The sequence below is a fragment of the Eumetopias jubatus genome, unplaced genomic scaffold, assembly GCF_037043125.1.
Source record: "Eumetopias jubatus isolate StellerSeaLion01/CBP00866 unplaced genomic scaffold, mEumJub1_p1.0 scaffold_10, whole genome shotgun sequence".
In the NCBI taxonomy this organism is placed as follows: Eukaryota; Metazoa; Chordata; class Mammalia; order Carnivora; family Otariidae; genus Eumetopias; species Eumetopias jubatus.
Genome location: NW_028274816.1, coordinates 47398958 through 47416233, shown reverse-complemented (window position 1 = coordinate 47416233; position 17276 = coordinate 47398958). Strand labels below are relative to the sequence as shown.

Genomic DNA, 17276 nt, shown 5'->3' with positions numbered 1-17276 from the left:
CTTAAGGGCAAACCCCTAAAGATGTACAGAACCCCAAATCCACAAGAACTTAAAAGGAAACTCCAGTTCAGGAGTTTGACATCTGACATATGAGATGTCAGAAACATTCTGGGATTAAGCTTCCACCACTGCTCATCCAAGAAGTTGACAGCTATCTCTGGGCCAAAAACCTTGCCTCCAAGGTTGTATTGATTTTGAGTATTGTCCCAGTCCATTGCCATGAACTTGCAAATGCCCACCCCAACCTAGGTGTTCTTTTCATGCCCCTAAACGCTAAGTCTGTCACCTAACCTCACCATCAGGACATAATAAAGCTTTCATGGTGAACACTCCAAGGGAACTTTATAGTAAAGCAATACAACACCAACAAGGAAACCGGCACCACGGACTACTGGCAGTCTGTCACAACAGCCAAGGTGGGGGACTGTGGTGCACAGCCTGGGGCGGTATCAAGCAGACTACTATCAGTAATATCTGGAAAAATGGCCAGAGCACCTGAAAAATTTCAAAGGCTTTGAAGGTGTCACAGAAAATATAAAGGCCAATGGCAAACACATAATGCATATCACACGGCAAATAAGTGAAAAAAGCCTCAGTGACATGAGGGAAGATGTGGAAGAAATTTGGGCAGAAAAGGTAGTAGAGTCCACAAAGACCCAGAAGAGAGAGCAAAACAAGGCACTGAAGTCAGTGGTGATGAGGATGGTGATGAAAATCCAGCTACCACTGAAATGTCCCTCTCACAGCAGCCGTAATATCAGAATGAAATTCTGCCTTGGAAGAATTTGCAATGACATGAAAGAATGTGACCCTATTGTTGAATGCAGCCTCCTGCTATTTTTCAAGCGGCTTGAATTAAGTACCACCAACTACTTTGGTTTTCTTGGGGTAAGCCAAGGTCAAGAGACTTATCCAGAGTGCACTGCCCCACCACACATCCCTTAGCTCTCTCAAAACTAGTTGTACTTAATGTTAATCTTTGATTAATTTTAACTTTTTCTGCACTTTCTTTGCATGACTGTACAATATAGCACAGTGTAGGTGTTCACATTACTGTAGTTTACTGTGTTTATGTAATGTGCGAGTACTAAACTGTGTGTATTGTTTGTATGACTGACAAAGTAGTAGAGTAACAAGAAATACACGATACAAAATGATGTAATAGAAAGTTTTATTATGATACTGCATATAATTTATTTCTAAGAAACATATATTAAATTCAGATGCCTTTAAACAGAACAAAAATCCATAATAGGTCATGCATTGATTGGCTGATGAAAATATGAACAGAGGCTCAGACAAACATAAGTTTGCATTTCCTTTAGAAGCAATGGTTCAGTAGTCATTAATTCAGTGTTTGTGATGGATTTACAGAATACAACTACAATGAATAACAAGAATTGACTAAATATATGAGTGTATGAGTGAGTGTGAGTGTGTGTGTGTGTGTGTGTGTGTGTGTGTGTGTGTGTGTGTGTGTGTGTGTTAAGTATTTTATGACTCGGGCCTCTAAATCTCTCACAAACATTTATGCTCCCCAAGGGTAAAAATGACGATGTTTTAGAATAAAGAGTATTTTCAAAAAATGTTGGCAGCAGGGCTGCCTTCAATGGTCCAACTCTCCTGATGACAGATATATAAAAGACACATGGGGCGCCTGGGTGGCTCAGCCAGTTAAGTGTCTGACTTCGGCGCAGGTCATGATCCCAGGGTCCTAGGGTTCAGCCACACACCGGGTTGCCTGCTAAGCAGGGAGCCTGCTTCTCCCTCTCCCCAACTCGTGTTCCCTCTCGCTCTCTCCCAAATAAATCTTAAAAAAAAAAAACACACACACATAAAGGGAATGAGGTCTTTTTATCTCTCACACCCCCACCATCCCCTGTCCCAACCCCAATGACAAGTTCTCACAAGGTTGGCAGGGAAATTGGAAAGAAGCCATACACTCATTTCTTTTCCCTTTCTCTTCTACATCTCCTCCACCTCTCATTGTACTTCTAAAATACTCTTGAGATGGTTTTATAGTATAAATATAAGAATAATTCTTGCTGACATATTTCCTAAATGCATAACCACTGGGTCTCACTTGTGGATGATTCCCGGGGGGTAGTGTAAGGGTCTAGGCTGGGTCAATTTCTACTATGACCCTTGAGATGACCTGCCATAAAAAGCTTTCACACGGATGGCAATTATGTTTCTCTTCAGTATGAATTATCAGATAATGAGCAAGGTGTTTCTCCAATTCAGGCGAAAAGGTTTTCCTGAAAAGTTATATTCAAAAGAAAAGGTATTTCACCAGTATGAGTTCACTAAAATTGACTGATATAAACAACCTGCAGAGGCCTTTAAACTCTGGTATGAATTTTTCGATGGTGAGTGAAGGATGAACTGTGGCTGAAGGTTTTTCCACATTCACCACATTCAAAGGGTTTCTCTCCAGTGTGAGTTCTCATGTGTTGAGTTAAGGCAAAGTTGTCACAGAAAGACTTCTTACAGTCTTTGCATTCATACGGTTTTTCTCCAGTGTGGATCCTATTATGACGGACAAAGTTCGCAGGTTGGGTAAAGGCCTTCCCACATTCTCTGCATACATAGGGCTTCTCGCCAGTGTGAATCCTCATGTGTCGAGTAAAGGAAGAGCTGTAGTAAAAAGCTTTCGCACATTCTTTACACTCCAAGGGTTTTTCTCCACTGTGGGTCCTATTATGTCGGATAAAAACAGAGTGGTGTGTAAAGGCTTTTCCACAGTCACTGCACTTATAGGGCCTCTCGCCAGTGTGAATCCTCACGTGTTGAATTAAGGAAGAGCTGTCACAAAAGGTTTTCCCACATTCCTTGCATTCAAAGGGCTTCTCCCCAGTATGAGTCCTCTTGTGCCGGATAAAAGTGGAGCGGTGAGTGAAGGCCTTTCCACATTCGTTGCACTCAAAGGGTTTCTCTCCAGTGTGAATCCTCATGTGTTGAGTGAAGGATGAGCTGAGGCAAAAAGCTTTTCCACATTCTTTGCACAAAAAGGGTTTTTCTCCTGTGTGGGTCATATTATGCTGGATAAAAGTGGAACGGTGAGTGAAGGCCTTTCCACATTCACTGCACTTGTAGAGTTTCTTTCCAGTGTGAATCCTCATGTGTTGAGCAAAGGAAGAGCTGTAGTAAAAAGCTTTCCCACATTCCTTGCACAAAAAGGGCTTTTCCCTAGCGTGGGTCATATTATGTTGGTTAAAAGAAGAGCGGTGGGTGAAAGTTTTACCACATTCTTTGCACTCATAGGGCTTATCTCCAGTGTGAATGCGCTGGTGCTCTGTGAGGTGAGACCTGCGTTTGAAGGCCTTCCCACACTCAATGCACTTGTACGGTTTTTCCCCAGTATGCAACCTCGTATGTCGAATGAAGTCTGCCATATAACGACAGGCTTTCCCACATTCACTGCATTTATAGGGCTTCACTCCAGCATGAATCTGCTGATGCCGACCAAGGGCCCAATTCTTGCTAAACCTTTTCCCACAGTCTTTGCATTTATATAGGTTATTCCTTGCATCTATCACAGGGTCTTTTCCTGGTCCTTGTTCATGTTCACGTGGATCACCTTGTGTAGTGACTTGCTCCTGCAAAACCGTTAAACACAAACGATCATCTGTCTCCAAATGATCATGTTTATGGGTCAACTTCCTAGGGCATGTCTCCTTGTGGGGGTCTGCTCCTGGCCTCAAGTTCCCTTCCTGCATTTCTGATAGCTTTTCCTGATCCCTTGCTTGCCCCAACCTGGAATCCCTTGGGACTCCCTGGGTCACTTGTTCCTCAAAAGGGGCTTCCTCAGTGAAGGCCAGCTGAGAAGCAGTAAGTTCTGTGGTCTCAGGTTTTGCTTTTTCACCTGAAGGGAATCCAATACAGAAAGGTGTCTATTAGTCATGTCAACACAGAACAAACAAAATTACCATTTGAGTGGCAGAATGAAGATGAAAATAATCCCTCTAATGCCTGTGGCATTTATATATCTATTAAGCCCAGGTTTACAATTTCTTTCTTCACTAATCCTTGGACTCTTGACATCTTTAAAAGGCAACCCAGGAAGAAAAGCTGGGACAGGCGTAGAGAATCTGGAGCGGAGAAGACTCCTCACCCTCCAGAATGCGGGAGGGTGGGCAGAGTCAAGACTACACCCTATGTAATGACTGTGCCCCAACATGGTATGGCAGCACAGGGAAGGGGCACCTAGCCTGACCCACATGGGAGACAGAGGTCAGTGGAGGCTACCTGGAAAAGGTGCTGTGGGAGCTTATTTCTAAAGGAGAGTAGGAATTCTCTGATGGAGGAATGAGGAGAGAAAGTACAACATGCAGTGTCTTCAGAGAATTCTGAATGCCAGGCAAAGTGAAGTGGATGAGAGGATGGTGGAGGTGAGGATGGAGAGGCAGACAGGGACAGAGGAAAGAAAACAATCTCAGGATTCTGGGCTGTGGGATAGTGGGGCACGGTGAGAAACTACTGGGTGGGCGTACCGAGTCTACTTCGTCTGAGCAAAGACTAGGTGAACAGACACCAAACAAATACCATCGAGATGAAGAGAATTATAAATTTACCACATTAATGAAGATCTTCTATGAAAAGGGAGAGTAGTAATATAAAGTTGTCCTTAAATTCATCTATAAATTCAATACAACCTCAAATAAAAATCCCAATAGAGTTTTTCAGGGATATTGACAAACTGATTGTGGAATTTACATAAAAGAACAAACAGACCAGGCTATCTCCACAGAAGAAAAAAGAAGGGAGTCTTGCCCTTTGAGGAATTAGAATTATGATGATTATATACAAGAAGGCAGTACGATGTAAGCATAGATTTAAGATAAACTGTCAAACTGTCAAAGGAAAAAACAGAATTAAGAGCTCAGAAATGTATGTATGAACTTTGAAATATGACAGAAGCAGCAGAGAGGCCCAGTGGGAAAAGCAGGGACTATTCAATAAATGGATCTACAGAACTCATTTCCCATATGGGGGAAAATGAAATTGCATTCCTAACCCCAAGCCACACAAAAATTAACTCTAGACTGATTAAGACCTAACTGTCAGAGGCTCACCATTAACAACATTTAGTAAATAGTAAAAATGATTATCTTTTAGATCTTGGGAAAGTGAAAGATTTCATAAACAAGATAAAAAAGCATTAACTGTAAATGAAAAGACCGGTCAATCTGACTAAACTAAATATAATTTTTTAAAAGGCAAACGGGGGGGTGCCTGGGTGGCTCAGTCAGTTAAGCGTCTGCCTTCAGCTCAGGTCATGATCCCAGGGTCCTGGGATCGAGCCCCGCATCGGGCTCCCTGCTCGGTGGGAGGCCCGCTTCTCCCTCTGCCTGAGGCTCCCCCTGCTTGTGCTCTCTCTGTCAAATAAATAAATAAAATCTTAAAAAAAAAAAGGCAAACAAGGGTATCTAAATTACTATCAGATACCAGACTACAGAGCAAAGGAAATGAGAAAAAGAGGGACACTATACAATGCTAAAAAGATCAACCCACCAGGAAGACAGAACAACCCTAAATCTGTATGCAACAAATATCAGAGCCCCAAAAGAAACCACAAACTGAGTTCAAAGGAGAAACAGAAAAAACCACAATTACAGTTGGTAACTTCAACACTCCACGTCCAAAATGAAAACTAAGCATATTTGTATGAGCTGACGTTTCACAGATCTACATCAGCCAATCAACCTATGAAGAGGGACTCAACTTTCCTAGATATGAGGGAAGGGCAAAAGACCACAATGTGATACCATATTATATTCACCCGATTGAAAAAAGTAAAGAACTTGACAGTATGGGGTGTTGGAAAGGCCACAGATCCATGGACTTGTTAGTATAATGCCGGTGAAGTGTGAACAGGTAAGATCCCATGTGAGAAAACAGCAGGGCAGCATCTAGTAAAGTTCTCCTTCTGCTCACTTGTAATAATCGAAAAATTCTAGCCCTAGGAACACCACTAAGAGAAATTCCTACACATATGCATGAGGACATACGTACATGAATTTTCACAACAGCACTCTTTGTGGGTATAAAAAACTGGAAACATGAAAGTCCTCATGAAAATAAATGAATACACGGTGTTACATTCATGCAAATGACTACAGAAGAAAAAAAATGAGTGAACTATACTACATGCATGGTGAGTCTTAATAATATACTGTTGAGTAAAAAGTACAAATCATGTTAAGACAATATAACCTATGATATACTTTTTATAAAGTTCAAATAAAAAAGCACGTATATACATGAGTACGATGAAGTCATTTTTAAGTCTGTTTTGAGAATGTCAGTTAATAACGGCATTATAAAAACACGTACATAGGATACATGCATCCCTGTGTTTACTGCAGCATTATTTACAATGACCAAAATATGTCCCAAGCATCCACTGACAGATGCATGGATAAAGAAAATGAGTTATATATATGCAATGGAATATTATTCAGCCATAAAAAACAATGAAATCTTGTCATTTGAACAACACGGATGGAGCTAGAAAGTGTAATGCTAAGTGATCAGTCAGAGAAAGACAAATACCATATGGCTTCACGTATATGTGGAATTTAAGAAACAAAACAAATGAACAAAGGGAAAAAAGAGACAGAGACAAACCAAGAAACAGATTCTTAACTATAGAGAGCAAACTAACTGATGGTTACTAGAGGGGAGGTGAGTGGGGGGATGGGTTAAAGAGGTGCTGGGGATTAAGGAGTACACTTGTCATGATGAGCACCAGGTGATTAAGATAAAAACGTAAAAAAATATATAAGTATCTTCATTTATTTTTTTAGTTTCATTTACTGGGGTAAAAATATATATATATATAACATAAAATTTAACATTTTAAGATAAAACAATCTTAAAATGTAATGGATAGAATAATTAGACAAAGTGGAAAAACTCCTTGAAAGATTCAAATTACCAAAACTGATAGAAGATAAACAATATATGAATAGCCCTATATTGACTCCAAAAACAAATTGTTATGGACTGCATGTTTGTGTTCCCCCAAAATTCATGTGTTGAAGCCCTAACCTCCAATGTGAATTTGGAGATAGGGCCTTTATGGAAGCAACGAGAGACACCAGAGTGTTCTCCCTCTTCCCCCAACCACCCCCAGCACATACACAACACCTAGGAAAGACTATGGTCTCCCTTTGTCTTCTTATAAGGACACCAATCCCATCGGGGGGGCTCCACCCCCATGACCTCCTCTAAACCCAATCATCTCCCCAAATCCCGACCTCTTAATAGCATCACACTGGGGGTTCTAACCCCCCAGCTCCAAGTATGAATTTGGGGAGGACACATAACAATGTTCACAATAATGTTACATAAGAAAAATTATGTAAATCAACCAGTCCAGTACATGGCAAATGTTCAGTAACCTGTACACCCCTCTTATCATTATTATAGGTGTTGCACTTGCCAATCAGAACGTCAACAGTAACCTGAGTAAGAACATTTTCAGTAGTGTGGTGCTGAGAAACACTACTGGCTCTCAAAGAATAAAGGGGAAGATACCACCTGCTCCCCAGTAGGCGTTAATAGTTGACAACTCTTACGCATGACTATTGGGAATGTGAAACAGTGCGGTCCCTTTGAAACTGGTGGTTTCTACTGAAGCTAATTATGTATCTACACCAGGATCCAGCCAGGCCACTCATTTACATATTCCCAAAAGAAATGTGTGCTTATATCCAACAAAAAATGATTAAGAATATTCATAGCTGCATTCTTCACAATATTGTGAAAATGGAGAACAAGCCAAATAACAGGAAAATGGATATATGTAATCTATTCATTCACTGAGACACTGCACAGTTAAGAAATAACTCTAAATTTTGCAACCACATGAGGGAACCTCAGAGCCATGGTGATTATCAAGACGGACATAACAGTATTATGTACTGTGGGGGTCCATTTGTAAGTCTTTAATCTACAGTGATTGAGTTGAACACCGGCTACTTTTGTAAAAGGGGTATTAACAAGGAGGGAGCAGAAGAAACCTGGGAGGTGCTGGAAGTATTTCTTGACTGGTGCGGTCGATACTTGGGTTTATATATGTAATATTTCATAAAGATAAACCTTTAAGATTTGTATATTCACTATGTGTAAGTTATACCTTCATACAGTAATTAAAGAAAATAGTAAAAGAGTAACGAGGAAGCCTAGAAGTCCTGTGTAGCTGTCTCTTCAGAGAATGAGAAAACTCCTCCCAGAGGGCTTGGTTGTTCAGGTGAAATAGAGTCGTCAACAATTACATGTGTTGGGAGAGCCAAGAGCATGTTTTGTTTCAAGTTTCCCCCAAGTGTCCGAAACTTCACTGTGTTTCCTATGTTGAGTTGAGAGAAGGTGAAGATATAGAACAGGCAGGAATTATTTCCTTCGCTTCCTTCACTTATGTGATGACCCAAGGTCCCGGATGCAGCAGACTCGTGTATGGCTTCTTGTAATTCCTACCTCGTGGTGCTTACACCCTGTTATGATGCCCTCTGACAGAATGGCGCAGGCCCTTGATTTGCTTCTAAAGAACAGAATATGGCCAAGTGGTGGAAATGTAAAAGATGAGGCTGTGTGTTGCATCCCTCTTGCCGGAGTCTCTCCCACCATCGCTTGATCTGAAGGAACCTGACATGTTGTGAGGTGTCTCTGACTGTGGTCTTCCCATTCTGTAAGTCAAGAAAGCCAGGAACCGAAGGACGACCCCACACCACCTCCGCCTTCTTCACACCCTCTATCCAGCCGTTCCTGAATCCTGATCGTGCTCCATCTTCGTATGGACGAGTATGGCTTGGCTGAGGAGGCTCGTGCGGAACCGACGGAGTTGGGGAAGGTGACAGATTCTGGAGATATGGAAGATGGAACACGATCAGGATTCAGGAACGGCTGGATAGAGGGTGTGAAGAAGGCGGAGGTGGTGTGGGGTCGTCCTTCGGTTCCTGGCTTTCTTGACTTACAGAATGGGAAGACCAGTAGTTGAAAATGGCGAGGTGGGAGCAGTGGCCAGATCATGAGGTCCTTTTTAGGATGTCAGCGGAACACTGGAACACTGGGATATTCCAGTGAAGATGCGGAACTGCAGAGCGGGGTGAAGGTGTGAGACAGACTCGAAGGGGTGAGGAGGGGAGGGTTGGACACTTGCTGGCTGAGCAGCCAGAAGGAACACGAGAGGGGAGAGATCACAAATCTGCATCGAAGCCTCTCCATCCACTCGATGGCTTCAGCGGCTCGGAGCAGCCCAGATGTGAGGCTGACAAAGGCAAATGTCTCCTTGAGGTTTTATAAGACGGGAGGGCAAGAAGACAACAAGGCTAGGGACTGCTTCCAAGTATCTGCTTCACAAATGGAAGGATGGATACATGCAGGGCTGTATAGGTGAATGAATGATTGGATGAAGGTGGAAAAGTGTGGGATGCAAAGTAGGGTTAGAGGTAGTAATCTGCAGAAAAAGAAAGGACTGTCTTTTCTGAATTTGGAAGGAAGTTTGAGATATCATTATTCATTATGACTAATAATGCCTGAATATTACAAACACACAACTTTTGTTACTTTGTCACTCACTCTGAGTCAGGCAGTGTGCGATAAGCAGTTTCTTTTTATCTAATTACATTCCCAAAAATCCAATGATGCAGAAACCATCATTAGTATCTTTTTCTAATGTAGGCTAGTTTAGCAGACTGATGAGAATATGTTCATCATATCCCTGGCCTCTTCTCCTTGGGCACAAAGCTAAACCACATTTCCCAGTTTGATGCGACATGTAGCCTAATGACCAGTTCTTGTCAATGAAATCTGAATGAAGTGATGTATGTGTGCAAGTGGATAGGGCTACGGATCTTCCACAACTTATGATGGGGTTACAGCTCAATGAACCCATCAAAATGCTTTTTTTAAAATAAAGATCTTATTATTTATTTGAGTGAGAACAAAAAAGAGAGATCACAGAGGGAGAGGGAGAAGCAGGCTCCCTGCTGTGCAGGGAGCCCAACGCAGGGCTCGATCCCAGGACCCTGGAATCATGACCTGAGCCGAAGGCAGACGCTTACCAACTGAGCCACCCAGGTGCCCCCAAAATGCGTTTAGTACACCTAACCCACCCCACATCATAGCTTAGCCTGGACTACCTTAAACGTGCTCAGTACACTTACATTAGCATAAGCTGGGCAAAATCATCAAAGACTATTTCATAATAAAGTGTTGAATATCTCATGCATTTATTGAATATTGTACTGAAAGTAAAAAACAGAATGGTTGTAAGTGTACTGGTTGTTTACCCGCACGACTGCATGGCTGACTGGGAGCTGTGACTCACTGCTGCTGCTCAGCATCAGGAGAGAGCATCATACTGCAATATCACTAGCCCAGGAAAAGACCCAAACTCAAAATTCAAAGGCCACCTTCTACTGAATGCATACTGCTTTCACTCCATTATAAAGTGGAAGAATCCAAAGTTGAACCACTGTAAGCTGGGGGCCATCTGTACTCCCCTTCTCTCCTATTCCTCTTGGACACTTGGATGATGCCAGGGCAAACTTAAAGCAACATACGGACAACAGAATGCACCTGGGTCCCTGAATAAATAGGTGGTACAGAGTACCCCTGCTGACCCACATTAACCATGTCATAAATGAGAAAAAAACTCTTATTAATTTGTTAACTGACCTAGAATTTGGAGTTTATCTTTTACAGCAAGATAGCATTAACTTAGCCTAACTTGTATCAAAGGAATAGCAGGATCATGCAACTTCCTCAGTCAGGAGGCTAGTGAGTGGCCAAGCATTTAGAGGCTGTCTCTTACTCAGTATACCACCTCCCAACCCTAATAAAGACAAAGAGTGTGATGGGGTGGAAACACAGGGCCAACAAAGCTGGAGTACTACCTCACCAACCAAGACTCCAGGAAGGCCACAAAAGAAGCTGCCCATGGAATTTCAGACACTGTGATCCCCTGGTAGTCTGTGAGTTCCCAGGAAACCCACTGCCAGGACACGCACCTGCCAGACTCTCAGCCACCTACCTGTATAGGTGCTTTTGGAGAGGCCTCTCCTCACCGTCCACGGTTCCTGCCCATCCTCCGCTAGGTAGGTCAGCTCTGGTTTGGGAACAGGATGCCCTGTGCATGGAGAAAGAAATGGGACATGGGTATATAGGTAAGGACAAAAGGAAAAGTCTCAAGTATACAGGAGTATACACCTTTCACATGCCACCATGAAACTCCAGAAAGGAAATGACTCCTTCTAGAAGGTGTTCCCTAATGAAGCCAGTAGGATTCCACCCCCCCATGGATAAGAACTTCCTGGAGATGTCTGGTTCTGAACACAGAACAAGTTAAACCAAATCTCTGGGCATAAGGACAGAACACAGGAAGTCTGTAAAGCTCCCCAGGTGATTCTGGTGCCCAAGGATGGCTCAAAAAACACTGGACTGAATCAACTGTTGAATGGCATCTACTGATAGTCAGTTGTCTGAAGTTGGCCATGACCTAAAACCGCTACCCATTCTGAAGAAAAAGCCTTTAATCCAAGTTGGAAAGACAGAGCTGAAGGTGGGGACCTGCTGCCCTACTTGCTGCTGTAGCATCCCATGGCTACTTTGAGGATACTGGCCTGATGGCCTGGACCAAGGAGAGAAAGTGAACAGACATGCCTGGGTTGACACCTACCAGGCCAGGAGCCAGCATCACCTCAGGGCTTCTCGTCAGACGAAGTCATTACATTTTTTCAGGGGTGAAATCAGTATGAGGAGGTTTTCTGGTACATGCGCTCAAACGTATTTTGCCAAACGTGAAGGCTTAAAGACAGGACTCTGGAGAGAATCCAGTGACTAAGGCACTACGACCCAGAGAAACTCCTAGAAAATCCTGTACTGCAGGCCAGAATGCATCCAGTTGTCCTGCAGCAAACGTTCACGGATGTTTGCTAGATGCCTGGAACTGAGCCCCATGATGGGGCAGTGTCAAAGTTAAATCACACCTTCCTTCATCTCTGTCATGGAACTGAGCTCCCCGTCCCCACAGGGACTTGGCTCCTGTTGGTCCCTCCACCTGGAATACTATTCCCCACGCATCTCCTTTCAACAACTAATCACAATGGTCACGAGCTAACACCATTTACTGCATTGAAGACTGACCTCCCGGGAGAGACAATGTGGACACAAGGCTGGGAGAGCCCTGTCATGGTGACCATTTGGACATCTGGGAAAAGGGAGACCTCAGGCCTCCATTCAGTTCATATTCAGACCAATTTCTGGGTAAATTGGCCATTTAAAGTTTCGGTGGGAGAATATTTGGGACTTACTGATCTAGTACATATAGTAAGTACATGCGTTACACTTGCTATGTTCCTAGTGCTATTCTCAGCACTTCCCCGCTATTAGGTCACTTGGGCTAAGTGAAAGGTTACCATAAAAATACAATAAAATCAAAATAACTGTATTAAGTCCCAGGAAGCTCACGCTGCGTCCTCAAGGCTATGTGTCCTACAGCTCTTCTTTCTGAAGGGGAAATTAGCTGAGAGACACAGGAGAGCTAAAGATGCAGCACCAAGCCCAGACTCTTCCAACAACAATCAGAAGGCAGGAAAGAGGAAGGAAAAAGGAAGAGCTTTCTTAGCTCCCCATCGACGCCATTGATGATGTGTCTGTGCACCCTCTAAAATGACCTCCCTTAGCAGCAGAGAAGCAAGGCACAGGCCTTAGGAAATAAGGGAAAACTGCAGACACCAGGAGCCAAAGAAGTCATTTAGCCGAGATCGTGCTGCTTAGAAAAATACCAGTAGCAGTGATGTCAAATACCTTCCTGTCTGTCTGATTCACCCACTTCTTGGAGAACTCACAGGTCCTGCTTACTGGGCTATGAGGACATTTGATCCAACCAAACTGAACCAATCACCTTATCTATTACGGAGATCTGGAATAAGGACTTCAGACTGAGGACAGCTTTTGCTGAACACTTGGGTAAGAATGTTGACAATTATGTCTCTTATACAGCAATCCCTACTGCACACATAGGGACGCCAATAAGAGGTTAGAACAGAATATGCTGAGGTTGTGGAGAGACAGGAAGGTGGGTCCCAGAGGCCTTCTCAATCAGCCATGCTTAGAGAGAAAAGATGGAATGAAAGCCTGTGGGTACCACTCTGGAGAGCATTGGATCCTTACCCAGTGAGACCAGGAGCCCACAAGTCTCCAGCATCACCTCCCGGTATAAGGTCCTCTGGGCCAGGTCCAGATGTCTCCATTCCTCCCCAGTGAAGGTTACGGCCACGTCTTTGAATGTTATCAATGCCTGGAATATCAAACAGAAGTGATGGGTGGCTGCGTATCTATTACATGAGATGAGAGCCTATTGCTTGGTCACCAGCAGAAGTCCAGAAAGACCTGAACCCCTGAGAACCTAGCTCTGTGCTGGGCTCAGGAGGAAGGCAGATGGTACCTCTGACAGAGTAAAAGAATATGGGAAAGAAAAGCCTCCTGTGTAGGAAGCCATTGGAGAAAAACACAAAACAATGATAATCTCATGTAGGCAGTGAGGAGCAGATATTAAGCCCATGAGGTAAGTGCCATCACCTCCATTTCACAAGCAGCAAACAGAGGCTCAAAGCCAAGTGGAACAGAGTTGTATGTCTAATGAGAAGGGGCAAGATTTGAAGCCAGGTCCCTCAGGTCCAGCCATGGTCAGGGGTTTAGATTTAATCTAAGTATGACATAGTTCCAGAGGGAAAAATCTTTCATTCATCAATCCCTTATTGGGCACTGGTGCAGGCCCAGCACTGTTCTAGGCTTGGAGACAGAGCAGAGAACAGGAGCTCACACTCCGGAGCTGGGGAAAGGTCTGGACAAGAAATTAAAGAAATGAGCAAGATCAAGTCATATGGCCCTAAGGGCTCCGAAAACAACAAAAGAGAAATGAACTGATTGCAAACATTAGGGGACTTTAGCTGGGGCAACCAGGGAAGGCCTCTCTCAGGGGGCACTGGAATGGGGCTGGCATGAAGTTAGGGAGCAGGCCACGTGAGGAAAGATTAATAACTAACGTTAAGTCCCGAAGGTGGTCAGAGCTAGGATGAGAGTAAACAGGGTGACATGCTAGAGAGTAACTTAAGGCCTGTTGTGTGTTTACAACCCAGGAGACACAGCATTCCTGTACACCATCATTAATGAATATTGTAATGGGGTCACTCTTCAAGCACAGGTCTCCCCCACTATCTGAAACCACAGTGTTCCTATGAAAACTTTCCTAAGCCAAAATGCGGTAAAATGAAAAGTATCCCCCAACTTCCTGAAAGTTCCCCTTACTGCCAACTTTGCTTTTAGGAAAAACTTACATTAGCACCTGTTTTCACCAACCGAAAGAAATCCCAAAAGGATTTTTGTTTTTACCTTACTAATGTAGTCTCTCCTAAAAGCCAGTGGCAAAATCCAAACCTTTGGAAAGTGGGAGAACCTGAATAAGAAAATGTGTTAAAGAGGAAAATGGATTCACTGTTGCAAGTTGCAAACCAACTTCCCTTGTAATACACACATGGCATCTGCAAAGTTCAATGCAGTGACTGTCTTGTCTTCCCCACCTGTCCAGGGGCCTTCTACACCTAGCAGAGAAGCAGCAATTCACAAAACGCAGCTCCCATCCCCTCTCCCAGCTTCCAGCTGGGTAGAGGCCTAAGGCAGGGAGGCCCGAAGGCCAGACTCTCCCTGGTGTGAGCCTAAGAGCAGAGCAGGACCAGGTTAGTCCCTCTCAGAATCACATCCAGACTGATGCTCTCTGGGTCGTGCTGAGCAATGAAGGACACGTCACACGCATACCCTCTCTGGTTCCCTCAACTGAGAGAGAATAATACACACGGGATTCCAATTTTAGACCCGAGGGCATGGAGACCAAGGGCAGTGAAAAGGCAAGCTGAGGTCAGGGGCAGAAATGGGGGCCTCCCCTTCTAACCCCTGGCCCGGATTCAGAACCTGAGTTAGAAGTGATTAGATCTACCGCCCCCCCCCCGCCCCCCCGCCGCATTCCTCCAGGAACTCCAGATCCAAGAGCATTAAGAAGGAATGGCGAAGAGTCCCAGGATCTGTATCACTGCGGGCGGAACCGTGAGGACCGCGACCCCAGCGCGCGCGAGCCTGCGCGACCCTCCACTCACCAGCGCCGGCGCCGCCATGAGGCCCACGGGCCGAGCGAGACCGCGAGAAGCGGTGACTAAAGCCCGTCTAGCGAGCTCAGCCGACCCCTCACCCCAGACCAGGGCCGGGTGACCAGGGACCTCGGTCTCCGCTGTGTAAACGCGCAACAAGGTCCAGGGGGCCCCGTGCGGGTGCCTCGGGAACGAAGGGCTAGTGCCGCGGCGCCGGAGAGGCTAGGGGGACAACCCCGTTACAGGTGGTTTCGGGCTCATGCAAAACCGTGGAGGTAGGTCCTATCCTCCTCACCGTCCTTTGCTCAGTCTGGGACACCCTTCTGGGAAGCGGCCTCCTCCCACCGCTCCAACCAGAAGCGCCGCTCAATACAGACAAGCTACAACCAAGTGACGTCCTAAGCGGAGACAGAAGTCCCGCCCACGGTGCGGCAGAAACGCCCCTCTCCGCTCTCTGTCATTGGCTGGGCGTCCGCCTTCGCCATCAGGGACACTGCCTTCTGGGTAATGTAGTTTCTGACTGTATCTAGGCTGCGCGAGTTCTGTTCTCTGAGAAACCTGGTGTTAAAGTTCCAAAGACAGGGGTGTGGCTTTTAAGAGGTTGAAGGAGAAGCACACAGATTTCAGTGGCCCTTCAGGCAAGATCTCACCTCAAATAGGTGACGCCTACCGCGACCTTCCTCCCTGTGTACCGCAGCGGGATCACTCACTTCTTTCTGAGCCAGTATTTACAACGAAATATGAAGATAATTCTTGAATGTAGTGATTTTTAAAGTTCCTCTAATCGGCAGTTTCCAACCTGCAGACCGCCACAGCATTCCCTTGGGAATTTGTTACAAATACAGGCCCCACTTCACTCCTCCTGAATCAGGAACTCTGGGCTAGGGCACCACATCTATGCTTTAAGAAGCCCTCCAGAGGAATTTAATGCTCCAAACAGCTGAGAACCAGCCTCTTTAAATTCCAGTGAATAGATGAGCTAAAACTACCTCTTTTGTGGGAGATAACTAAAAAGCGCTCAGTAGCAGATCTGGCACATAATAGTAAGTACATAAGAGCTAATGCTGTCATTATTATTATTTTATATTAGTATCATTGGCAATGTCATCACAAGGATCTGGCATACACTCTGGTGAGACAGGAAGTCTGATACTTCCTGGCAGAGGCATTGGCGACATTTGTCAAAATATATAATACTTTGACTCAACAAGGAGCCTCCTGAAGGGTATTTTAAAATGTTTACATAACAGTACACTTGAATCAGGCAGAAGCATTATTCAAGACTGCTTTTGACTTCCTTTATGACAGGGACGCTTCTATGATAGGAGCACTGAAACTAAAGCGAGTGGGAAGAAGGACTGGTGCGGTATAGAAACGTTTTTAGAGAAATGAAAAGGCAAAAAAGTCAGACAAAAAATTATGATGTATTTCCACAAAGTTACATCAAGTGAGCCTGCCTCTCCGGCCTGCCCTTCCACCTCTTCAACCTCTGCCGACCCTGGGCCAGCAAGACCTTCCCCCCGCATTCCCCTCCTCTCGTCATCCCGCTCAATATGAAGACCATGAGGATGAAGACCTTTATGATGATCCAATTCCATTTAGTGAATAGTACATAATCATCATGTTTTATAGTTAATAAACATCTGTTGTGTATGTATGTGAAAATCTAGTAACTGCATTGTGAGAACCATATGAAACCTTTTCATGTCATCATCTAAGTACTCCTTGTGTAAAACTCTAGGATCACCTGAGAATTTATTAAAAATGCAAGTTCTCTGGCCCACCTGATGAGGGAACACAGAAGGCAAGCTGAAGACAAAACACAAGCCAACACCCTGCAGAAGCCTCCCTCATCAGTTTGACCAGACTGTCTGGGTTTAGCACTGAAAGGCCCATGTGCTGGAAACACCCCTCCCGGGACAAAAGTCCCAGTGTTCAGTGATAGGTATAGAAGTTTGCAGCAAACCCATACATGAGCCAAAAACATATGGGCTGAAAGCAAAACTGTTTTTAATGCCAGGATGCCGGGTATGGCATAGATTATTGGCTATGTGTAGTTGCTGTAGCTGGCCCAGTTCACACCTGAGTGATTTTATGATGAGGCATCATGTATAAATGACACCTCAC

General features: G+C 44.4%; 1 protein-coding gene across 1 annotated transcript; it reads right to left on the bottom strand.

Moving 5' to 3' along the window:
• Window positions 1-1162: 1162 nt before the first annotated feature.
• Window positions 1163-15524, bottom strand: ZNF599 (zinc finger protein 599). Its single transcript, XM_028123696.2, has 4 exons — window positions 15159-15524; window positions 13180-13306; window positions 11039-11134; window positions 1163-3865 (listed from the first exon to the last, which is right to left on the bottom strand). The coding sequence occupies exons 1-4, from the start codon at window positions 15174-15176 to the stop codon at window positions 2343-2345; spliced, it is 1764 nt and encodes a 587-aa protein (XP_027979497.2). The 5' UTR covers window positions 15177-15524; the 3' UTR covers window positions 1163-2342.
• Window positions 15525-17276: the final 1752 nt, after the last annotated feature.

Excerpts from the sequence above, each read along its gene's own strand:
- ZNF599 (XM_028123696.2), bottom strand. Across the intron at positions 11,135-13,179 it reads TGGGCTCCTGGTCTCACTGG|GGCATCCTGTTCCCAAACCA; the intron begins GTAAGGATCCAA and ends CTCCATGCACAG. Across the intron at positions 3,866-11,038 it reads CTCCAAAAGCACCTATACAG|GTGAAAAAGCAAAACCTGAG; the intron begins GTAGGTGGCTGA and ends GATTCCCTTCAG.